Source organism: Urocampus carinirostris, chromosome 14 (genome assembly GCF_059441175.1).
Source record: "Urocampus carinirostris isolate Australia breed hairy pipefish chromosome 14, RoL_Ucar_1.0, whole genome shotgun sequence".
Taxonomy (NCBI): Eukaryota; Metazoa; Chordata; class Actinopteri; order Syngnathiformes; family Syngnathidae; genus Urocampus; species Urocampus carinirostris.
In genome coordinates, this window is record NC_142362.1 from 36625902 (window position 1) to 36652424 (window position 26523).

Genomic DNA, 26523 nt, shown 5'->3' on the forward strand with positions numbered 1-26523 from the left:
GCACATCTGTAAAGGCCCTATTAACGCCGAAACATAAAGGTTGTATGTATTATGTGATGCCAAGTAATGTCTTTTACAGAAAGACTATCCCAAGACACATTTTGCTCATGTTAATTTAAAGTATTTCACATTTTGAGTTTTGCCTTTGTAATTCACAGTATACACTGTGAGCATTTGGAATTGGGCATAATCTAATTAATTCTGTGGTGTAGCCGTGTCTGTTTTGTGCAGAAAATACAAGTTTGAGTTCCGGCAAATAAAAAAGAGAACGCCAGACTACACACATCATGGAAGGAGTTGGATAGCGTTGCTCAGTGAGCACTGATATGAATGTTCTTTGGAATATGGTATGAAACCAAAGAAGCACAAGGAAAACATGCAAACTCAACAAAGGAAGCGTGAGATTCCACCACTCAGAAGTTAGACAAGACTCCTATCTTTAAATTAGCATTAGAACATTTGGTGGAAATGTGCAGCATACACTATTTAATGACTCCACACTCAGTCTGTGTTTACAAAAGAAACACCCTCTTATGATGTTTAAACTTCATTTTGCAGACCTGTGTCAAAACTAAGCTGTGATAAAGTTGCAGGTTTATGAGCACTTCGCTATAAAATAAGTTTAATAATTCAGTTGCCTCTATCTGAAAAAGGAGTGTCCTTCCTATCAGCACAAGTCCTATATTATTAGAGCCAAAGCAACTCTTGAAAGGCAAAGTGCAAATACAGTATTTATTTATGTATAACACACTCTTCTAAAAAATATGTTTGGGCGCGTGTTATACTCGAGGTTGTAACTTATTATCGAAAACATTACTTGTATCAGTATTTGTACCTTTGTAACGGGAGAGAGAGAGACAAAATCTAACCACTGGACCATCAGTAATATAGATGACACATGAAAAGGCATCGTGTTTTTATTACACTACCACACTACCTTTAGTTGCGATACCAGAGGCGAATGTTAATGTTTTGGTGTATTTCACAGGTTACAATGGCAATGTGATTTACAATGCTTAACATATAATAGAATAATAAATTAGATTTGATTGTCATTGTAACATATGAAACACACAACAATCTTAACACTTGTCTCTGGTACTTACTAAAGATTGTGTGATACGAGACTGCCTTTTCATATGTCATCTATACCACAACTGCAATTCGGGTTCCATTCCCGTTTTGGCTGCAAAACAACATTTTATACCAATTTCTAATCAAAAATATACACAAGTCCATGTTAAACACGAATACATACGGTAAGAGAGATACTTTTTCTTTGTAGCATCATTCACTAGTGCTACCAATCAAGAAATCCATGTACCTGTTTGACCTCAGCCTGCAAGTGGCGCAATTGAAGGCTTTGCTCCAGTCTAGCATGCGTGTGCTGGGCGCTGAGCTCCACTTCCTGCTGCTTCTCGTGCAGGAACTCCAACAGCTCCTGAACCTGAGAGGCCAAGTCCATGTCTTTCTCCCCCGTCAGCTCAATGCCTATAAGGCACAATTGTTGAAATCAATGATTTTTTTTCCCCCATGTTACATATTGTACCCAATAGGTTTTTGATCAGTGTGATTGTGAGGTCACAACTCTCTGTGATAACAAAATTAAATGTATTCACATTTTTCACTGTGTTTTTTATTGTTTTAAAGATGGGATGCGTCGTTTGAGGTGCCTCGAAAAAAGTTGAAAGTTAAATATTTTTTCTATTAAGTATGTGTTTACAATGTCCAACTGAGCTCAGAACTTTTGTGCTTTATTTTCCACTGTGACTTTTTGCCTTTATACAACTTTTAGCAGAGCCGTTTAGGGCGGACCACATTAGGTACGAGGAAAAGATCAGAGATCGGAACAAGTCGGGTAGCCGGGACAGGAGAACGAAGCGTGGTTGGGGATGGATACAAGAAACAGGGAACGGAATCAGGCAGGATACAGAAACAGGTCGGGATCAAAACGGGAGCCATAGTCAAAACTGCTTGCCTTGCATGCGCTGCAGTTCGCTGACGGAGTGACCAGGATTGAACGAGAATGAAGAGCTTAAATAGGGAGAGGGATAATTAAGGAATGAGTGGCAGCTGCGTCAGAAAGAGTGAGCACAGGTAAGGGCAATAAGCAGGCAAGTGACAGAATCGTGACAGAAAAAGGGACACCATGTATTGCTTTAATTTGGAGTGTGTTAAAACCAATTTTATAAAATGGTAAACCCACATTAGATGATATATAACATGTATATTGATAAGTATATTCTGTTTTAAATATTGGAAAGCTTTTGACTTCAATTGTGTACTGTTGTTCATAGTTTTGACTATTATGATTTGTTTAAATCATTGTCCCTATAAGCCAATCATGTTGTTGTTCTTTGATATTCATACCATTTATTGGAATTCCCTTCTGCGAGGTTTTTCGGAAAATCCTTCTACTTTTGTAATCAAGGAGATTTAATCAAAAAGGCTCAGCGGAGGGCCTTTGAGAACAGGTTGGAATTTATCACGGAAGTCTGAGGTTCCCTGTTCTTCTTAAAAGTTTGAAATCCATTGTTGTCTTCTCTCCTTATTTTGAATGTTTACTAAACTTTAAACTTTTAATATTTTTTTATTTAAAAAATTGTGAATAATTGATTAGAAATACAATTTATTTATTATTTTTGTATTGCCTTGGTATGGTATTTGGGATTCTGTATCTGCAGATACAAAAAGTCAATTTATTTGTTTCCTCCTGGGCCAGCCCCTCAGCCAAGTGTTTGAGCCCAATGAGGAAGGCCATGTTAAAAGTTTGCCCACCCCAGTGCTATAGCTTGCCTTGTTTCTATCAGATTTCCTATCAGTTTTTTTTCTACCCCAAAAAACATGTTCCTGCCCAATATAGAAAACTGCCTGGGATAAAGACACAACAAACTCCAGTCACATTGGCTATAAAAAGCTAAATGTATCCTTACCAAAAAAACCTGCAGTACAGTACAGCCAATGACCAGACATGTGTTGTAAGCAAGTAATAAGTAAGTAAAAATTGGTGTTGAGATTATGGTAAAAACAGCTGCACCCGACATATCGCATTGGACTGTAAAATGACAGTAAATACAATCCCTGTCAGTTTGCTTCCCTTCTGAGGCTTTGAATATACAAAACATTTATTCATTTATATCAGCACCCCCAGAAGCCTAACAAAGATGGGCAGACAGGTGAATGGATTGAAGGCTGTTTATAAGGTTGAAAACAAGTTTGCGAGTATCAATACTTTAAAAAAGGTTGTTATCAACACTAAAACCTGATATCAGTACACGCCTATTCCTACTTAAATATCTCAAAAGCATGGAATAGATCAGAAAAAACAAAGTAGGACAGTCGAGAAATAAATATGAGCAGTAGCTGAACCTTCATTCTCACAATGCAAACACATACTGACATAAAGAAGGTCCAAAACTCTGACTCAAAAAAGGTCATTGTCAGAATTGTTTTAAGGGGGTGGACAAAAGAAGACATGATAGATCTGCTGTTGATGTATATTTGGAGTAGGAGGTTACGAGTGACAAGGGAGTTTATGGAAAAAATGGAACTCTATTACAGGAAGCTGGAGTGAAAACCAAACTGCTGAAAGCATTGAAAGCTTGTAGAAACAGTGGCTGGGACCCATTACTCACGGTGGGAAATTATAACATGCCGTCAATGGAGCACAGAAAAAAAGAAAATGGAGATGAAGAAAAAAAAACAGTAATTAGGAAACGGAAGATTTGCGTTTTTCAATAGGTCATTGCAGGGAAAAAAACCTTCCCTTGTTGAATAGCTTTCAACGTTCGTCAAACAATGTCTCAAGTTTATAAAGTTAAATATTGATTGAAGTTTAAGTCCATGCTTCCGTAAAGTAATGTACAAGCAAACCTGTAAACACAGACGACGCAACAAAATACACTTTTGGTGCGAAAAAGAAACCACTACAGCTAATTAATTAAAGTGAGAAATCATTATTTTCTTATAAAAAGTAAAATGTAGAATCATTCTATATTTTCTTAATCATGTCTCTTTTGCTTGGCTTCTTTCTGTCACATTTCTGTTTTTCTGGATGTTCCTTCTCTCGATCTCTCTATCGCACCTCTCTACCATCTCTCTCCACTTTATCTTATTTGGAACACTCACTTCCAGGTGCAATTTTCCTCCTCACTGCTGCAATCACTTGCCTTGATTTCCCTCCTATCACGACTCTCCCTCGGAGTGGTGCCGCGACGACCCAGGCAATTAAGGGATACGGTAACCGTGGATATTTTGAGATGGGATATTTGTGATTTTGCTATCATAAGCATAGTGTCCCTGACCCTGTGTGTTATCTGTAGTGCAATATAGCAGCAAGATTATTTTTCAAATTATAATGAAAATATGCACAATAAATCTTTGTTTGGTAACATTTCATGTATTTAATGTATTCATCACTATCCAACACGTTTTCTAAAGTTATTTGTTAAAAAAAGTACAGCACTTTCATTTGTTAAAGAAATGCTTGTAAATGTAAATAGGGTTTGTTTTTATGGTTTCAAAGTATAATGGAGGATTTAAGAAAAGAATACATGTTTCTACTTTGTAGATTTTGACTATTCTAGCTCCTTTTTCAAATAAGAACTTTACACAAATTAGGGATTACTGCGTACACGTCGCTATGGTCGGGCCATAAGGGGAAACTAAGGGCTTCTGACCCCAATCTCTCAAATTAGCCCTCCCCCCATTAATAGCCTGATCCCAGTATTTTTATTTGTGGGTAATAATAATTGTGAACTGCTCTTTACCCCAACCTAAATTGATTACTTTGACTTGTACAAAATACACCAATCCCAATTCCAATCTCAATCAGACTATTCCCAACAGGTAAGCATCCCTAATGTTCAAAATGAAAATTGATCGATAATGCATATGTAATGCTACATAACAGGTTTACCTGAGGCCTGTACTTCCATGATGTACTGGTGCAAGTCTTGGCCCTGTTGCATGACTTCATAGGTCATGTTGTTCATGGCCGCCTTTCTCTCCGCGTGCCTCTTCAGCCTTTGTTCTGCCAGCCCGATGTCCTCCGTTCCGCCTGAGGACGCGCTGCCGCATCCGCCACTACCGCCGCTATTGCTGCTGCTGCTAGAGCGTCCAGCGTCGTTCAACTGCCGGGACAGGTCCTCATTCCAGGCATCTAACTCAGCTGTTACCTGAGCAAATAGAACTTTCATTGAATCCCAATCATCCAAATATGACTAAAAGGGATGGTTAAAAATTGCTGTTTTGACTAAAAATGTATAATGACTTCATAAAACGAACATGGCTGCAAGATGCTGCAGATGGTAGCGCGCTCAGGTGGAGCGGTTATTGGCTCTCCAGCTTTACATTTTAAGCTAGTCTCCAAGCACTACCTTGTAATTTACATAGGTATCCTTCTTTTATCTTGTTTTTCTCTTTTAAGTCTTGATTTTGTGTTTACCTTGGAGTGCCATGTCTTATTTTATTTCAAACAATGTTCATTACGTTGTTACCACTATATGCAGCAACATATTATTGTGTACAATGTACACTACCTTGTATTCAATGACAAAAAAGACAATTATATTTCTACTAATTTGTAAACTTAATCAAAACTGCTGTTCAAAAAATAATGATATGATATTTCGTTAAAAGATATTACACTCATTTTGAGGGAAAAAGCGCAATAAATTAACTTCTTAAACCAATATCTAAAAAAATGTTTTAATGAATACTGAGAATTTATGTCAGATTTGGACTTTACCTCAGCAGGCTTATATAGTCAAGCCCAAAAAGTAAAGAAGAATGTAATCTTGTCAATAGTTTTTAAATTGTATTATTTACACACATATATATATATATATATATATATATATATATATATATATATATATATATATATATATATATAATATACTGCGATTGGCTGGCAACCAGTTGGGGGTGTCCCCTGCCCACTGCCCGGAGATGGCTGGGATGGGCTCCAGCCCCCCCGCGACCCTAAAGAGGATAAGCGGTACGGCTAATGAGATGGGATGATATATATATATATATATATATATATATATATATATACCGTAAATTCCGGACTATAAGCCGCTACTTTTTTCCCAAACTTTCAACCCTGCGGCTTATTCAGTGATGCGGCCAATTAATGCAATTTTTCTAACGGCCGCCAGCGGCGCTCGAGTACAAAAGGTAAGATTTAGACCGCTGGAATATATGCGCCGAGGAAGACTGCAACTTCTTGGCTTGTGCATAAATTAAATCAGCGTAAACATACCCTCATCATGCAAAATGCAAAAAAAAAGGCACATGACGCAGCTTTCAAGCTAAAAGCAATCGAGCAGTCCGATAAAGAAGGACACAGAGCTACTGCACGTAAACTTGGCATAAACGAATCGATGGTGAGACGCTGGAAACGGCAGCGGGAAGAACTGGAGAAATGTAAAAAGGCGAAAAAAGCTTTTCGATGTAATTAAACTAGGTGGCCCGAACTGGAAGACCTTCTAGAAGACTGGACCGTCGTGGTGTCTTAGATTTATGAAACGAAAAGGTCTGTCCGTCAGGAGATATATATTTAGTGGATATATATTTTTCCCCACCCTTAATTTTGGAAATATACACTTTTTTCCTTGGATTACTTTCAACGGGACCCGGACTCTGCAGGTCTGCATCAAACCTTAAGTACCGGTATCATTTTCCGTTCATTTTGCCGGCTGTGATTTCTGGATTGTGGACCTTAATGAAGGATATTTAGTTTCAATCGCGGGACTTAAAGTTGGGTTTGGGTTAATTTTTTGTTTGTGTCACATTTTTTAATGTGGGCGCGTGCGGCTTGTGTAAGTACAAAATCGTTTTTCCTCTTAAAATGTGGTGGGTGCGGCTTCTAATCAGGTGCGCTCTATAGTCCGGAATTTACGGTATATATATGATTCTTACTGTTTGTGGTTCACTCCAGTTAATTCATCAAGACTGTGTTATATGCATGTGATAGTTATACTTAATACTTTGAATCAATATTCAGTATATTGTTACTTTATTATAAACGGAAAATTGCAACTATTGTGGTTATGATAAGCACACAGAATTCTGATAGTGATCTCACTCCGATCGAAAGTGCTTAGTTTGACTTTTCATTCAACGATTCCGACTCTATTTGTCCATTCCATTCAGGTTTTACCCTCATGTTTTTTTTTTCTCTCTGGACTTGTAGTACATAGACAAATGAGACACTCTAAATCTATCCATGCAGCTAAACCAGCCTCAAGTGTATTTGTTGATTTCTTTCTCTTTTCTGCTTTATTTTCTGTCCCCAGGGCTAAATTTGTATCCACCTGTTTAAAGTTTTAGTTAAGTCGCTGAACATAGCAAGCAACGTATAAGCACAAGTGGTAAACACATGACATACAGCAACAGGGCGCATTTTTGCAGCGAGGAGGAAACAAGTGCAACGCTTCATTGATTGTGGTTAGTAACATGAATGATTTTTTTTTTTTTTATGTCAAACATTAGAGACGAGTATGACGGTCTATTTGCATGATGTTAATTGTGTTCTCCCCCTTGCAATTGGTTTATTCGCACACGCAATTTATACGGGATTGTTCGTTTATCACTAGTAATTGAAACGGGTGATTGGGATCCAAAATCAGAATTCTATTTTTAATCGAAGTATTCCCTGCATGTAAAGGTACCCAGTGTCAAACTGTCTGCCCATCTGCTATGAAACACTTTTGTTTCACTTTTGGGGTTGTAATTTATTTTTAGATGAAAATTTAATCAGAGATGGGAGGGTTTTTAATATTTAATCAAACATAAAATGACATTCAATTATTATTGTTTAGATCTATCTTATTGCACTGCAGAAATTGATCAAAGCGGCTTTGATCATGGATATGTGTATAAATGAAGTCACTCAAACTGAATTGCGACAGTTAATGAAAATCTCTAGGTTAAAGGGTGAAAGGGTACCTCTACAGTGTACTGCTCAAAGACACGTAGCTGGAGGAAAATGTCAAGTTTGATTTTGCGCTCGTGGAACAGCTCCTCCATTTGGCCTTGGGCTTCATCCAGCTGCTGCAGCACCCCCTGGATATGAGCAATGGAACTACAGTGCGGCGTCTTATTTGTTGACATTGCAGCATCTCTGGAAGAGACAAATTGCTACATTAAAAAAACAATTTCTCATGATTGCTGATTCAGGGCACCTGTGACTGCCCAATTGGTGCCAACAGCCCTGAGCGCTGATTGGCTCAGAGACTCTTTTTAAACCCCCGGCTTCCAAGAGGAAGCCGTCAGACCGTTTGCGAACCTATGCTCCCAGCTAGGCAAGCTCATACCTTCCGACATTTTCCTGCCCTGTTTTCTCCTGCCTGATACCTGTTGCCGTCCTGTTTCTGGACCCGTTTGTACCCTGCTCTGTCATCCCGACCACCGACCTGTTTTGCCCTGTTTCCTGCCTGATACCTGTTGCTGACCTCTTTTCTGGACTCGATACCGCCCTTGCTCTACCGTCCCGGCTATTGACCAGTATCCCTGCTGCCTACGATTTTCCTTGCTTGACAGAGCTCAAGTTTGCTATAAAAATCAGTGTTTCTGCACTGTACTTCCACACCAATTCGAGTGGTTTCTTGACAGATCCCTTGGCGCCTGTTTGTGCCCCACTCAGGACTCTTTCTATCCAGCCAGCCGAGTGTTTTTGCAAACTGTTGTTTTGGTTTATCATTTTCTCCCCTCCTCCTATGAGCAGAGTGCCTTTTGTTAAAAAACAAACAAAAGAAGCAAATGAACTCTGAGTTTGCAATCATTTTTGGTGAACTGTAGACACTTGGGTTAATGTGTCTGGTAGCACTTTTGTTCAAGCAAAAGTTAGCATCATTTCTGAGGAGCCACACGTAATGGAAAATGTCTCTGAAAGTAAAGATAGTGAACATACAACGTTTGATAGATATTTGGCACAGTTTTCAAACAGATAATTAGGAATTCAATTTGTTTATCTATGTGTTTTACCATGCTACCCTTTTGAAGACTTAAAAAGAAAATTATTAATTTTTTATCTACATTTAAATCACTACCAAACTCAGTTTTGCTCCCACTCTATTAAATATGTCACTCCTATGCTTGTGCAAATCTCTTTTTGAAATACCATATTTTTATGGACGTCCTAAAAAATGCGGTGACAATTTCACATGCCATAAACAAGTTTTAAAAATAAAGCATATAAAGGAAAATATGCACAATAATTCTTTGTTTGGTAACATTTCATGTATTTATTGTATTCATCACTATCCAGCACGTTTTCTAAAGGGACATTTTGCAACTCTATATGTTTGACCCTTGATTCTTATATTAGCAGAATGTTTTATTTAGAATGTATATGCACATACAGTAAATAAAAATCATAACTACATATTATTGTAAAGAATACTTTTGTATGGCCACATCTGGGATGAGAAAACTATGGCCCGCGTGACAATTACGGCCCACCAAGGTTTTTGAATCCAGCCAGCCCAATAAAATAATTAAAAAAAATGACAATGCATATGCTGGTAAAAAAAGTACTTTGTGTCTAGTGTTCTTTGGTGTTTTTGTATTCCATTTGTACAGGCTTGTATCAAATATCATGCAAACACTTTTTTTTAAATGCCATTTATAAAATTAAGTGCCTAAAAGTGGGTACTTTACTTCTATTCTGACTGTTTCAAAACTAGTTTTCTCAAATCAAAAAAATTTATAAAGATGAACTAAAACACATACATTTAAATTTCTGAATACAAATATAAATGCATATAAAAATAATTAGATAGGCCAGCATTATCTTTCTTTCTCATGTATCATCGAGCTATCCATAGCAAGACTGTATCACCAGATAACAAAAATCAAATCATTTTTTGGCAAGCCCCTCTGCCAAACTTTGAACCCTATCCGGTCTAAAAATTAAAACGCTTTTCTCTATTTTGCATATTCAGACAAATTCTATTTCATGTGAATACATTAATTTGAAAATTTGCATTACCTGAGCTGCTGCATGAGCTCCTCCCCTTCCTTGATGACATTGAGTGTAGCTTCCAAGGTGGCTGTCTGTTGCTGCTGGAATTGCTGAATGAGTGTTTGCACAGAATCTACAGAGTCACAGCTAACGTCATCCAGCAGCTGTTTCTGGAGCTCTTCCATCCAAGACCACAGCTTGACCACAACAAAAAACAAAAATTTATTCTTCCGAGCGGGGGCGCGCCAGAAAATAATTGAGAACCACTGGTCTAAAGTGTAAGCGCAGGTGATGTAACACAATATTTGGGGAATTTGAATGAGTAGGCAGAGGGATTCTGATCATCGGTAGAAATGGAAAAATTATATGCAATGTATTCTATTTAATATCTTTAACAGTCAACCAATGCCCACAACTAGGAGTGGTTGTGGTGGTAATCATGAGGAAAATTGAAAGGGTTTACTCTATACTAGGTCAGCCGTGCAAATAAAACATCTGAAACTGATAATCATTACAATATTTTCAATGATAATGATAGGCAGTGTTGGGTGTGTGGTGTGATAAAAGAACATCTTCCTGGAACACAATTACATTTCTTAGAAAAGAGTAATGTAACGCATTAATTACTAACATTTTGTAACTCAACCGTTGTCACAATATGGTGCATTACTTCACTAATTAAACGTAAATCATGAATTATAACGTCCTTTGATCCTTTACTGTTCCTCCTCGCACACAATGTTTTATTACACACTCAGTCCGCAAAGAACACAACATTGAACACAATGTTAAAAACTGTGGGAACGTTTTTATGTACTTACACAGTATGAGTGAATACAGTAACGGTGGCGCCATCTCAAGCAGAGTTTTGGGAACGCTGAATTCCTCCCTACTGATATTTTCCCTACTGATATTCACCTTTCGATATTTACTCGCATCTAAGCCATAATTGCAACGGAATAAAATACTGAAATACGTTTATATGCACTTTTTTGCTTGTTTGTCACAAGTAGCGAATGGTACGCAGCGCATGGGCATGGCTTGTACAAGGACAACAAAATCAATAGGGGAAACGTAAGCACCCAACTTACAGTAAAAGAGTGCTGAATATTTGTCATTTTGTTCACAAGATTATTTGTGCAATACACCATGCCTGAAAAATACAAGATAAAATTTTGGAATGTACCCATAACTGGAAAAGAAAATCTTCAAGTTGTTTGAAAGACAAAAGACAAGATGGATAAAGGGTATCTCGGTAAAGTGTTTGTTTGCAAGTTCTCAATATTACACAGTGAATGAAAAGGTTTCACCGCTTTCACATGTTGTTATACCTGTATTTTTCGAATTATTTTATTATGTGGCAATTTTTAAGCAGTTTTTGGGGGTCAGCTTCAATGTAAGTTTATACGGTAATTTGTGACTACTTTCAGAGCAGCACTCTACTTTGGGTGTCAGTCATCTGCAGGGTAACAAAATTACTTTTTAAATGAAGTAACCAGTAACTATGACTTGTTTTTTGTTTTGTTTTTAGTAGCACACCCAGTAATAGTGATGTTTAAGTGTATCACATTACCTCTTTAGTGTGTGTGTGGAAGGACACAGACATGTCAAGCAGCAGTTTTCTGTGCTCTACTCGCCGCACAAAGTCCTGTATTCGTACTTCCAGGTGACGCGCCGCCTTGTAAATTTCTTCAGGGTCACACTCGCCCGTCTGAGCTAGCTGCTCGGCCGCCTCCAAGAGCTTGTCAGCATTAGTGTATGTGTTCTGCAAGGAAAACATATAACCATTGCTTAATGATAAGTTTGTTTTGTTTTCAATATTGTACTTCTGCAAAGGAGATTGCTTAGGATGGTAGTTTGTTATTTTGGCTATTATTGCCAGAGACTCAAGCTGCAGCACTTTCTTATGTTTTACCGGCCTTTCACAAAGTTTTTGTTTTTTGGGAGTACCCGTAGCGGCAAAACAATTATGTAAGCTCCCTCTGGGAGAGCTTCATTTTAAGTCAAACCAAATTAATTTCCTCAACCGATGAGTGTTTTTTAAAAATGTACATTCATATTATAATTAATTTACTTTTGCTTATTATTAAAATGATTTTTTTTTCCCTGAAGTTTGTTTTACTACTTGGAGGTGTTCAAAATAAACAATGTCCTTAAAAAAACAATAAATATCAATCTAAATGGCAGCAAAAACATTAAAGGTCAATATTATTGATAGATGGTATGTTAAATGGGCGGCACGGCGGCGCAGTGGTTAGCGTGTGCGCACAGTTCTGAGGTCATGGGCTCCAATCCAGCTAACAGCCTTCCTGTGAGGAGTTTGCATGTTCTCCCCATGCTTGCGTGGGTTTCCTCCGGGCAATCGGGTCTCCTCCCACATTCCAAAAACATGCACGTCAGGTTAATTGGCCGGTCCAAATTGTCCCTTGGTGTGCCTGAGCGAGCGAGTTGTAATGAAATGAAATGATCTGCATTTATATAGCGCTTTTCAAGTCAATGACTTCCCAAAGCGCTTTACATTGTGCTTCACATTTCCCAATAGCGGCCGTGATCTGTGCAGCCATGTAAGGCGCTAACCTGCTTATTGGGGGTATTGGGGATTCAGTGTCTTACCCAAGGACACTTCGGCATGTAACACGGAGAAGCCGGGATTCGAACTGGGATCCCTTAATCCTAAAACGATCGCTCTACCTCCTGGGCTACTGCCGCCTGCTTCACATTTCCCAATAGCGGCCTTGTATTGCAGCCATGTAAGACGCTAACCTGCTTATTGGGGGTATTAGGGGTTCAGTGTCTTACCCAAGGACACTTCGACATGTAACACGGACAAGCCGGGATTCGAACTGGGATCCTTTGATCCCAAGACGAGCGCTCTACCTCCTGAGATACTGCTACTTTCTCGGATTGTTGGACTACCTAAGCCGCCTGATAAACTGACCTGCACCCGTCTCTCCACATCCATGACGGACAGAACCACACCAGGCTACAAATACCGTACCTACGCTTGTCTCATCACGCCAGTGATGAACTGAACCACACCAGGCTACCATTGCCGTCTGGCTACGCTTACTGATGGACAGCACCGCACCAACAGATTTATAATTATAATTTAATTGCCAAAGTGCTAGCTTGTAATCAAAAAATTGTTGATCTGTCATGATTTATTCCTGAGAGTTTTATAGCGTGTTTGATGAAATCGACTTATTTGGCGTCTAGACGACTTTATTTTGGTGGCACTCCCAGTGCCTGGGGAGGAACTCGCATAATAGGTTACAATTAACACGCTTCTGATGATCGATGACTTCATGAGGCATTTAAGGAGAAGTTTCACTCTCTTTTACCGGACTATTGTGCATTACCCACTTTTGGGACAGTGTTTTTGGCCTGTGTGTGGAGGATTCCCTGCATTTTGGTTCTTTTCCTGGAAGCAGACCCCATACCCCGCTCACACCCTTGCTTGTAACCCCACTTCTGGGAAGTGTTTTTGGCTTGTGTTTGGAGGATTCCCTGCTTGGAGGTCTTTTTCCTGGAAGTAAAAACCCAACCCTGCTCACACCCTGACTTGTTACCCTCTTTTGGGAACTGATTGGAATCATTCTTTTGGAAATGGACAGCTAACCCACTCACTCCCTGGCTTCTTACCCGCTTTTGGGCACTGTTTTTGCCTTATATTTGGAGGAGTCCCTGTTATGAGGTTGTTCTCCTAAAAAGGGACACCCCGCTCACTTTCTAGCTTGTTACACATCTTTGGGGCACTGTTTTTGGCTTGTGTTTGGAGGATTCCCAGGTTGGAAGTCATTTCTCTGGAAGTGGACATCGCACCCGCTTACTATGTGGCTTACTACTCTTTTTTGGAGCACTATTTCGGACTTGCGTTTGGAGGATTCTCCTTGTAAACACCAAACCCTGCTCACTCCCTAGCTTGGCTAAGACTAGTCAAAAAAGATCCGATGCAGGTTCATTGAAAATGGATGAAGACACAGATAAACAGATTCTGAGCCACACTGACTCATGTAGAGGATGTCAGATTATTTCATTTATTAACGTAATAAGAGTATTTTCAGTGTTATGTTAACTAAACTGCAGATAAGGTAACAACACATAACACATAACGGTAAACTGTTGTATAACATGTAAAATTAACTACAAAGGTGTTCATGCATTTTGATACAGTATGTGTATTTTGGGTGGGAATTGTAAAAACTGTCGGATTTTGGTGGTTCCCAAGATGGGAATGCAATGACAGAACCAACAAAGTCACCAGATAAAGCCTGAAAATCAAGCAAATTGCTCACGTTTTAGAGAATAGAAGTTTCCATACATTTTGCTTTGACCGATTCAGTGTTTAACAGTCTGCATTCACTTCTCATCACAATTCTTCTATAGGCAGCATTAAATGAAAACACTCACGAAAGAAAGTTGGGTTCAATTTTAGAACAGTACTCTAGGGCAGCACGATAGTTGACTTGTTAGCATTGCTGCCAAATAGTACAACATCTTAGGGTTTGGTTCCAGACTCCAGCATTTCTGTGTAGACAATTTATTACCTTACTGTGTACAACTTTCTGGTATCCATGTATGCAAAACATGAATTCTAGGGTTTTCTTGGTATTTACTTCCCTGGGGAAAGGATTCTTGTATATGTTTGCATTTGCTACAGATAATGAACTTCACATGTGGTTGAGTAAGATATTTTCCTTGCTTCAGAGAGTCCCATCATCTTGGGGGTAATGAACTACCTAAGCTTGCCAACACTAGGCCTGAGGAGATAATTTGCATTGCCCTATTATTGTGATGCCGGAATTCATTTTATGTTACCCTCTTGTTACAGCCATGTCACCTTGAAGTTTTAAATAGCTCTCCCCAACAACTCTGAGACTGAACTGTTTGTAACAAAAAAGGGAAGCTGTTAAGGTTATAATTGGATGAGACTGAATTTCCAGTGATCGTATCTCCACATGACCTAAAATTGATGTCTCTGGTCTCTTATTATATGTTTTATTCAAAGGGGTAAGGTTAACATAACATACTGTATCATCAATTACGATATTTTTCTGGATGCAGTAGAATGCTGTAATCAGTAATAAGAAATATACAGTAATTAAATCGATACAACGATACATTATTTGACGATATATCACAGATACAGTTGGAAACAGAAATTTTTCACTGAATGCCTCTTGCCAGTCAAATACTATAATTCCTAGTTTCACAGTGTATTTTACACTGCAGGTGTGTTTCCTCAATACTGAGACTCTAAAGCAGTGTTTTTTACCTTTTGTACGTGATTTTCCAGCGAAATAATGCAAATATTTTTCTTTTTTGGGCTATATTTTTTTTAATCAAACGTTTTAATTTTTGTAGCTACTTATCTATAGTGGTTCTTTTTTTTCATTTGGAGATAAAATTATGGCAACAAAAAAGAACCATTTGAAACAATATTTTGTGCTTACAGTTTCTCATCCTCATACGTACACTTCTTGAGGCCCTCTGGCATTATTCTCTTTTCATAATTTTTATCAAATCATCAAAAATAAATGTGCTGAAGACAGCTTTTGTCTGGGGTGCAGGTTTAGCAATTTATTAAATTTGTCTCATAATATATGGTGTGGCTCTTTCTCAAAATCAAATTGATATATTTTGCTTTTATGGCTCTTTGAGTCAAAAAGGTTCCCGACCCCTGGCCTAGAGCATTATAGTCTAGGTTAGAACATTGCATAGTTATCATTAAGTACTGGGTTAGAATCCAATACCAGTATTATTCCATTAAAGCCATCTCGAGCAGTCCAATAGTGTTCAGCAGAGTTTAGCTCTGCAGCATCCCTCTGCTAATTGAATAGGATTGCTTAGTCTGCTTTTAAATATATTTTTCTTTTTATGATGTACCTGAAGAATTATAATAAATCAATAATATTATTAATTCTAAGTCTCACTTTTCCTTACTGTAAAATAAAATGCAAAAAAACCCCACATTTTTTCTTACTAGTTATTCTTTTTATCTTTTTATGGTAATAAGAGAAAAACTTAAAATGATTTTAAAAAATGGCAATGGAGCAAGTTTTTTTTATATTATGTACATAGAAAAATATTAACACCATTGTACTTCTTATCGTAAAAAGAAACGATTAACAAATTTAAAACGAGTTACCTTCTGAAATTAGGATTCTTTTATGTGCAGCACTCAAATGTTTCTTAAATAGTGTCATTGTTTAACTATTGCACCAAAATAATTTTAATAGGAACTGCACTTTTATACTTTTGATTTAATTAATAGCTTACATGCCACCTGAAGCACCCACACGGGTAAGAGTCCCCATTTCGAGAACCATTGACGTGAAGTCATAATTGGTAAAAGCGCAGCCCTAGCTTTTCACAGAGACACGCCAACCCTCTACAATACCAAAAACAAAAAAAATGAACAAAAAAAAAATCAACCTGAGCGACATCTTCAAAGTCGTCATGACGTTTCTGCAAGGCTCGAGCTCGATGAAGGGACTTTCCCACGCCAGTGTGCTTGCTGAGGAAAGCCTCACCATGATTTTCAATCCAGTCCATTACCTGAGGAGGGAGAAGGAACTCATAATACAGATTTAGCAAAACAAAGTGATTGATTTAAACGTGTACCAAATTATCTTGCTTTCTAATTTGAAGTAAGATTAGATTTGTGGTACGGTGAACCCCTGTTTAGGATCATTAAGTGATATATTCAAAGCACTATATTGGCAATACAGAGAGAAAGAATTATTTTCCTTTACCCCTTTTTCCGCCCATATACTTAAAATAAATTACACAAAAAGTCAACAAAGATGGGTGACCAATCAAATAATTTAAATTGGCCATCTCTATACCCTTTGTGGGAGCACAAAATGGGAGGCCCCAACAATAGATGAGAAGGCATTGTCTTAATAAGCACGGGGTAGTCAATCAGTTTTAGTCCATGCTAGTCAAGCTCCTCTGAGCTTCTCCATTCTTAAGCTGGTTTTCCCAAAAGGTGTGTAATTCTCACTTTCCCCCACGAGCTGCCAACACTGTCGCGACAGGCTCGAGGTCCAAAAACGATCCAAACTACAAGGCTAGAAAGCTAAGTCAGGATGCTTCCAGGACTTAGACAGGACCGTATAAACATTGAACACTGCAGAAAAGCAGACTAATGGACTTCAGGATTTCAAGCTGCAATCCTAGAGCTGTTGTTCCAACCTAGCTTTCCACCAGCCTTCTCGCCTTATAATTATCAAACTATGCTTCATGCTAAGCCATTAGCAAGCCGCAATTTTGCAGACCATCCATCCAATTTCTGCGCATCACTCGGGTCACGGGGATGCTGGAGCCCAACCCAGCTATCTTCGGCAGTGGGTCGTGGACACCCTGAACTGGTTGCCTGCCAGCCAGAGACAACTCACTCTCCCATTCACACTGAGGGACACTTTGGACTGGCCAATTAATATGACATGAATTTGAGAATGCGGGAAGAAAACAAAGTGCCCGGAGAATACTCTTTAAAGACGGAAAAAACATGAAAACTCCGCACGGAGAAGCTGCGGTAGCTGGAAACAAACCCTGGACCCCTGCACCGTCAGCTGCGTGCTAACAACCAGATGGTATAATTGGTGCAAATTGAGAATTCATTTGGTCCGGTTAAATGTCCCCTTTGTTTCACATTGCTTTGTTAGGAAGTCTCCAAATAAGTTGGTTTCAGACAATTGTGTTCTTCAGTCTTTTCATTTTTTATCTTAGTCCAACTTTTATTTAGCTTTCTCTCTCGCCACCTATTAGCCTTAGTTAGTTCCGAGTGTATCTTCCTGTGTGTATTAGTGTAAAACTTTCACATGATTTTAACTTCATTGAGTACTTGTGTCTGTGTCAGCTAAAATTACAAAAAGCCCTAAAACAGTACAAATAACTCTTCTAAAATTACATGCAGCCATTTTCAGATTAAGGACTGATAAAGAGGTTTCTAATCTGTTATCTCGATAAAGCTAAGACGCTCCAAAAGGCAAGAGGATCTTGATAAAAATATTTAACTTGTCTATTAAGATTAATTTATTAATCAAATATTTTTTTAAATAATGATTTGACTCATTTTTTTTTCTACAGGCCATAAAGTAAAAATAAATGCCCAATGAATGAATAAAACAAAGGACATGCCTCTTGCGTAATAAAATATAAATAGATCAAATAAAATAATTTCTGCCAATCTCACCTCCTTCCTTAATGGTCTGAGAAGGGCAGCAGGTGCAGAAATGATTATGCTTTAGCTACTGTAACCTATTAATACCTAATGGACATTTCATTGTTATTTGAGAAGACTACTATAGGTGTACCAAAATCAAATGTTTGATTAATCCACAGATAATATTTTATGCTTTATGGTTAAACAAGAATGGAAATGTCAGCCATATTTGGGATCAACACCTCTTGGTTTTTAATTAAGGGAACATTATCATTGTGCCTTAAAAAAATTGGTTAATTCCAAATATGTTTAATACCACATTTAGTCAAACCAGTAATTGCAATTCACTGTCCATTTCATTTCAGGTTCCTAAATGATTAATGCCACTAAAAGGCAGGAAACATTTTGACAAATTTGATTTCCCCCTATGTTCCAGTCCGGAGCCTTCTCACTGAAAATGCTGGTCTACTAGTGATCCCAAGAGCCAAGAAGAGATCTGCAGGTTCAAGAGCGTTCTCCATTCGGGCCCTGGTGCTGTGGAATGCTCTGCCCACTGGGATTCGATCTGCAACCTATAGCCTTAAAACACACTTCTATTCTATAGGTTATTCATACCTATATTTTATGTTGACAATATCTGTGTATTATTTGTTATTGCAACATCCATTGCGGCCTGGTCATCGTGGAAGGGGGATAACCTCATGTGCGGTCATTTCTCAAGGTTTTTTCATTTTCCTCAGGTTAAGGTTTTGGGTTTATCCTTGCCCTCGTGTGGGTTTTAGATCAGGGGATGGTGTAGTTTGCAATAATCTGAGGTCTGTGCCACCCTTTGAGACTCCTCGTGATAAAAGGCTATACAAACAAACATGACTTGACTTGAAACACCAGTATTGGCTACTACAGCAAGTACTGATAGTGAAAAAAAACAGCTAGTATCGGCACCACTACTTGGTCTCTGTAATCAACCGACCATACTTTTAAGTCAAGCTACAAGTGCAATTTTGAAAGAAAATGTTAAATTTCATGCTTGCCAGGTAACCTAAGCTGTTCAAAGATGAATACAAGCAACGCATGTCAATGCAGATCTATGTGTCAACTGCTTTTCGAAAAATTACTTATTATCTTGCGGGGAGCGCAAGGTCTGTTGAAGGTCGTATGTGCCAAATCAAACTGTACACGTCATATGCCTTAGCTCTACCTTAGGTCGTTCATCCTCTCTGAGGGGAAAATATCGCGTGCCGCCTGGCAGTGATTTGTTCTCCTTTGGAAGTGTGCTGTGCTTTACACGCGTGCGCCTCCATGCCAGGCAACAATCACTCGACGGGGCTCTCCAGGGCCTTGTAGATACTGGTAAGTGACAGCTGTTTTTAGACAAACTGTTTTCCCGCTGAATTGATTTGACGCGTCAATAAGATCTCTTCTTTCTTTGATGGTTTTGCTAAATTCCTCCTCCCTTCTAAGGCTCCGTATCAAGCCTTTCAACATGCTTAGGAATTCCAACCCATTTTCTTTGCACATAATAAATAACTAAAATAAATGACTGCTAGTGCTGCTGACATTGTTAGGTAGGAATAGGCTGTATATGATTTTTTTTTCTAATTACTTAAAAACTTTTTATTCCAGCATAATTGGCTTATGTAGCTTTACTTTCACGAATTTTAGCTTATGCCTTCCCTACTTGTAATGGAAGATATGGATATAGGACATGTCATAGAGTTTCTGACAGTCACTGGCATTGATTTACCACATTTTTATCACTACCAGGTTATTAGCATTAGGTGGTAATGTCACCGACGCTAGTGTTGGCAACTACCATTACTAACATGGCCTGTAGCATTAGCATATAGCATCCCGGGCGCAAGCATCAGTGATCTGGCTGCTGACTTACCTAAATGTACTTTTGTATCTCCTGTATTGACTCCTGTAATAATTTGGATGGGTATTTGAATAGCAAAATGTTGCAAAGGTGCCCCTAGTCAGTCAGAGGAAAGATCTCAGCTGTGATTGTATGGTAGTAGTCAAGTCGAGTCATGTTCATTTATCACAAAAAGTCTCAAAGGGCTGCACAGAAATTAACCAAAAAAGGTTGAGAAACACTTAATATACATTTTTGTGCTATTCTAATTTGCATTTTACACCTAAAACTTGCTAAAAAAACACATTGACATTTGTTTTTGTGTTATTATCATTACCATCAATATTGTGATTTAAGAAAAAAAAACTGCAGTGGTTATGTTCTCATTTCAACTTTGTAGAATTATTTCAAATGTAAATATATTTTCATCATTGAACAAGTACGGTACTCATTTTTATTCACAAGTTATTGCGAAACGACTTAAATTGTGTGATTTAAAATTTTAGCAGCAGCATAGCTGAGATTTACGCTATAAAGGCTCAATCCCGTAACTTCCTCTTTTACCTACCCACTTGCCTTTGCTACCTTCTTCGTTACCCATTCAACTTCTTTGGTGAGGGCAAAAGTAAGCTTTTTCTAGGGATTGGGAACTTAATTCTTCCTTACCACGCCATCAACTCAAGCACTGTATTCTGTGATGCAGCATGAGCAACAATTTTTCAATCACTTTTTTAAACAAGATTTGCTGGAATAAGGAGTAAAACTGAGGGGGAAAGGCAGTAATGATATAAGCCTTAATTTGACTGGCAAATTAACAGGTCAATTAAAAGTAAATGTTTAGTGTAGGAGGGAAATATACTTATTTCTGGTTTCCTATCAAAATCCACTAAAGTTAGTAGGGTTGAGATTTGACAAAAAAAAAAGACACAGGTAATAAAAAGGATGGCCTTGATTTTTGCTTTGTAATTCAACTCGATAAATGGACCTCATATTTTCCCCTGAGGAACTCGCGTGTGACGAGAATGTAGTTGATTATTATTGTTCCAGATTTTGTCTAATTTATGTTCAGTTCCTTGATTTAACCGTGGATTTTTGGATTGGCTTATCCGGAAGATTTAGCTGTCTGTCAAGTTCTTGATTCATTATAGTGTTGGTCATATCTCTCTCTGTTGACAGTATGTTAGCAAACATTCTGTGTCAAGTTAAACTTTCAGAACATGGAGGAGGAAATATTTGTATTCATGGGGGAAGTGGAACATCTAAGTGATGGATCCAATTTACTGAGGACTTACTTTGTCCATGCAGTTGGCTACCCCTTGACAGAAGCCCCATTTTTGCAGTGGTTTTAAAATTTCATCTCCTCATCTTCAAACTTGTTTCCATGCTTCATTTGTCTGCTGAAGCATCAGCGCTGGTGCCAGCGTGACAAAGGGAAACTCTGATCTGAGAAGTGTTCCGCATTTTGGGGAATTGACGGATAAAGACAGTTGATGAGAAACACATGTCACTGCAGGATGATACAATCCTCAGAGGCTTCAAGTAATATTACACCGTCTTTCTTTTGTATTGTTTGTTATTGTAGGTTAGAAGGGTAGGCAACCAAACATTTCGTTTTACTGTACATTTTTTGATGTACGTTTTAGTTTTACTCTGTTTTGGATTAAAGTAGAGCTTTGACGCCAATCTTGAGTCAGCACTTTAAGATGCTGCTACATCGTGTACTGTACTTGCAAAGAGAGCAGAACAATGCGCTTGTGCAAGTGTGCATAGGTGTGTGCTTGTACCTGCTGGACATCTTGCTGAAACACACACAGCTGCAGTCTCTGATGCAGTCTGACTTTTCGGTGCTGCCAAATGTTCTCCAGACGGCGCTGGTGATGGAGCACCTCATGGACCACATCTAGTATACAGTGAACCTTCACAAAAAAAGACAATTCGAACCCTTTTGAAAATGTGTTGAGAAAAACAAAGGTGATTGGGCCATGGGAAACGACACGGATATGTATATATATATATATATATATATATATATATATATATATACCTAGGTCATATCCCTCAAGAGGGGGTGACCGACAGCAAGACAAACACATACAATAACAAGGAAAATAAAAGGGAAAAAAAAAGCAAAAAAAAAAAAAACACACACACACAAAGTTTTTTGGGACCATGGCCAACCCAAATGCCCAAACACCCAAACAAGTTAGGCACCTCGGCACCTAAGTTGGTCATGCTTTCGTCCCTCCAGATGAAATGGGACACTAGAAAGCGGCCATGTCACTCGGGTCAGGGTGACACAACACACTCTTTTGTTCAACAGCAGGGCCCGACAGCTTTCACTGGTTTACCCCTGCCGCATCAGACGGGTGCCCAGCCCATCGTTGAGAACGAGTCCACAATCCCACTATCCTTTCACAACACCTCTCCACTCATTTCTATCACCAACAAGAGCTCTAGCTTCCATTATATCTAGACCTCTTTCCTGCAGTGCACTCATAACACCATCCACCCACGTCAATCGCGGCCTTTCTCTTGGTCTCCTTCCATTGATTTCTGCTCTGTAGATCCTCTTCAACATTTGCTCCTCATCCATCCTCTCCATGTGTCCAAACCAACCGAGTACTCTCTTATCAACACTCTTGCTCAGTTCCACGACTACTCCAGTTCTGTCTGTCACAATTTCATTTCTCAATCTATCCAATCTTGTCACTCCTAACATAGTCCTCAAACACTTCATCTCAAAAACATTCAATTTTCTTCTCAAATCTGCATTCAGGCTCCAAGTCTCTGCACCATACAACAGTCGGCACAATGACACTCTCATACAGTCCCTTCTTAACATCCATACACATACTCTTGTTGTTCATCACCCTCCTCAGAGCACCCAAAACCTTGCTTCCTTGATTCACTCTGTGCAATACTTCGCACTCCATTCCACCAACTGCAGCCACATCACAACCCAAGTACCTAAAGCTTTCAACTTCTTCCAGCACCTGTCCATGCAACCTGATTTCTAACGTCTTGCAACCTGATTTCTAACGTCATGCCCACTCCTCATCACCTTACTCTTCCCCACATTGACACATAACTTACGCCTTTCACATACTCTTCCAAACTCCGTTACCAACCTTCTCAATGTTTCCTCAGAATCAGCGTTAAGCGCTGTGTCATCTGCAAACAACAACTGACTTACCTGCCACACTGTTCAACTGTTGTCCATCATCTCTACACCTCTGCCAAATACTCTTGCATTCACCTCTCTCACCACACCATCCATGTACACATTAAACAGCCATGGTGACATCACACACCACTGTCTCACACCAGTCAACACAGGGAACCACTCACTTGTCTCACTCCCTACTCTTACACATGCTCTGCTGTTCATATAAAAACTCTTCAATGCTTCCAACACTTTTCCACCCACTCCATACATCACCATCACTTGCCACAACGCCTCTCTATCAACTCTGTCAAACGCCTTTTCCAAGTCCATGAAAGCCAAATAAACATCCTTACCTTTTGTAAAATATTTCTCACACACCTGTCGTACTGCAAACACCTGATCCACACATCCTCTTCCTTTCCTGAAACCACTCTGCTCCTCCATCACCACCTCATTCGTTATTTCTCTCACTCTCTTAATCAAGACTCTTCCATACAGCTTACCCGGCAGAGACAAAAAACTGATACCCCTCGAATTGCTACATTAATACTTATCACCTTTACCCTTATACAATAGCACCACACATGCACTACACCAATCAACAGGAACCACACCATTTAAAAAGCATACATTCAACAGGCATACTAACCAGTCAATCATAGTTGTGCCACCTTTTTTCAGGCATTCAGCAGTACAACCATCCAACCCAGGTGCCTTCCCCCCTTTCATTTCTTTCACTGCCTTTTGCACCTCCCATGTTTCCACAGGCTTCACATTTAAATCACCCAACACGGGCATTTTCTCCATACCATCGATCGCCTCGACTCTCACTTCTCACCCTTCCTCCACATTTAGAAACTCCTCAAAATACTCTGCCCATCTCGTCCTGACTGCCCTTCCGCTAACCAGCAATCTACCATCCTTATCTTTCACTTTCTCTTCCTTTCCAGACTCAATGTTTCTTACTCTTTTCACTTCTTTCCAGAATACTTTTCTCCTTTCCTCAAAGTTCACTCCTATATTTCGACACCATTCATCATTTGCTTTCCTTTTGGCTGCTTCCACTGCCGCTTTTACCAACCTTTTCTTCACTTTATATCTTTCATACGCATCGCCACTCTTATCTTGCAGGCACTCCTCAAAGGCACGTCTCTTTTCTGTCACAGCCTCTGATACCTCATCATTCCACCATTCACTTCCTTTCCTAATACCTCGACCAACTTTTCTCATTCCACACACTTCTTTTGCACTCCTCAACACTGCCTCTTTAAACCACTTCCATTCAGTTTTCACACTCTCCATTTCTCTCCTACAAATCCGTTCATACTCTTCCCTTATCCTCTCTTTAAACTCTCTTTCCTTTTCTGCCTTATTAAACTCTGACATTTTCACCTCTTCCCTCACACTCTTCTTATAACTAGCCCTCCACGATCAATCTATTCTCAGTTTTCCTCCCACATAAAAATGATCAGACATACCACTCATTTCACCTCTGTAAACATGCACATCCAACATTCTACCTAACATCTCTTTCTTAACCACTACATAATCCATCAGTGCTCTGTCCACCATCGTGCCACTATCCACTCTGACAAAGGTATACTTATTTACGTCCCTCTTTTTAAACAGTGTATTTCCAATCACCAACTCATTTTCCACACATAACTCAATCAATTTCTTCCCACTCTCATTTCTTCCTGGTACTCCATATCTACCAATCACATTTTCAACCGTTTCTTCACCCACTCTAGCAATCAGGTCACCTCGTATTACCACTTTCCACCCTTCTTTCGCACTTGCCACACATTCGGACAAGTCCTTCCAGAACTCCTCTCTCTCCTCATCGCTTCTTTCTGAACCAGGTCCATATGCACTTATAAACATCCATACTTCTACACCCCACTTCAACCTCACCCACATCAATTTGAAAGATATCTCTTTCCACTCCACCAGTTTTTCTTTTGCTTTCTCACTCACAAGCACATCCACTCCTTCTCTAGCATGTCCACCCGTAGCTCCAGACCTTCTACCATACATACCTCCAAGCTGTAATTCACCCTTTCCTTTCATCTTTGTTTCACTCAAGGCTAACACATCAACCTTCCTTTTAGTCATCATCCTTCCGATCTCCTCTTTCTTCCACTCAGTCGCTTTACTTCCACATCCTCTCACATTTAGTGACCCTTTAACTAGGGTTTGCGAGACCTTTCGGTCTCCCGCCCCTCTTTCTTTGCCTTGCTGTCTCTTAGGGAGTAGAGATAGAGAGGAGAGGATCCCCAGTCCCCTCGCTCCCTCCACTTTAGTCGCCTCTTACGACACACAGACCATGGTGGGAGAATTCTCTTACCTCTCACAAGGAGAGGGCCCCTCACCACATATATATATATATATATATATATATATATATATATATATATATATATATATATATATATATATATATATTGATATATTTATATTAATTCTACCTTTTATCTTTAAGAATGAATGATGAGTCATTGAAAAATGAAAAATTCTGATTTCGGCCAACTCTGAGACGGGGCAGTAGAGTTATTTCACATGTTTTCTTTTATTCTGAGATCAAAATGGTGAGAGTAAAAGTACTGATTCCAATACAGTCCAAATGCCAACCCAAACCTTCCAAAAATTTAAAAAGTAAGAGTTTATTCGAGCGTGTCTAAGAATTCTACACACTTGCTCGCACAACAAAAGAAGCATGACAGGGCGTGCAATGACAATTTCAGCCAGAAGATGGCATCACCAGGTACAATATTTCGAAGTTACGGACAACACATTTAAAATGAGGATTGTGTTGAGGTTTGAATTGAGGTTTAAATTGAGGCGTAGGTTATGTTTAAGTCAAATTTAGGTTTGAGTTTAAAGATCAGTGTGCATGCAACACTACACCTCGTACCTTTTTATTACATTTGTCAAATACAAATGATCAAACAAAGGTAAAAAAAAATCTAGTGTTGGCTTACTGCATTGCAGTGCAATTGCAGATTCAAATTTAAAAATATGTGACACTTGTGTTTATAATGAGTGTTATGATTTTAACATGGAGCCGGAACTAATCAGAGGGTCAAGGACTTTACATGCTCAAAGTCAACTTTGATGTTATAAGTAACAAATGTTTAAAATGATGGCAACACTGTGGGGTGGTTTGTAATTTTAACAGTGAGTACAATATCGATATAAAAACATATTTCTTGTGTGTAGTTTAATTGGACTTGTACTTTAATTGATGATTTACATGACCCAAAGCAGAGTGGTGTCATCTGCAAAAGTCAAATATTTAACTGCTCTTGGCGTAAAAATAAAAAATATTCAATTATTTTACATAAGGACTCTTGTGCCCC

The 26523-nt window shown here is 38.8% G+C and overlaps 1 protein-coding gene across 1 annotated transcript in view; it reads right to left on the reverse strand.

Annotated features, from left to right (window-relative positions):
* kalrna (kalirin RhoGEF kinase a) overlaps positions 1-26523 on the reverse strand; it is a 222388-nt gene that overhangs the window by 125169 nt on the left and 70696 nt on the right. Inside the window, exons 13-19 of the mRNA XM_088352822.1 lie at positions 21783-21914; positions 16409-16531; positions 11547-11738; positions 10001-10170; positions 7957-8131; positions 4919-5177; positions 1325-1491 (exon numbers count right to left, since the gene is read on the reverse strand). Coding sequence (XP_088208948.1) covers positions 1325-1491; positions 4919-5177; positions 7957-8131; positions 10001-10170; positions 11547-11738; positions 16409-16531; positions 21783-21914 — 1218 coding nt within the window. The remainder of the gene's footprint in view (positions 1-1324; positions 1492-4918; positions 5178-7956; positions 8132-10000; positions 10171-11546; positions 11739-16408; positions 16532-21782; positions 21915-26523) is intronic.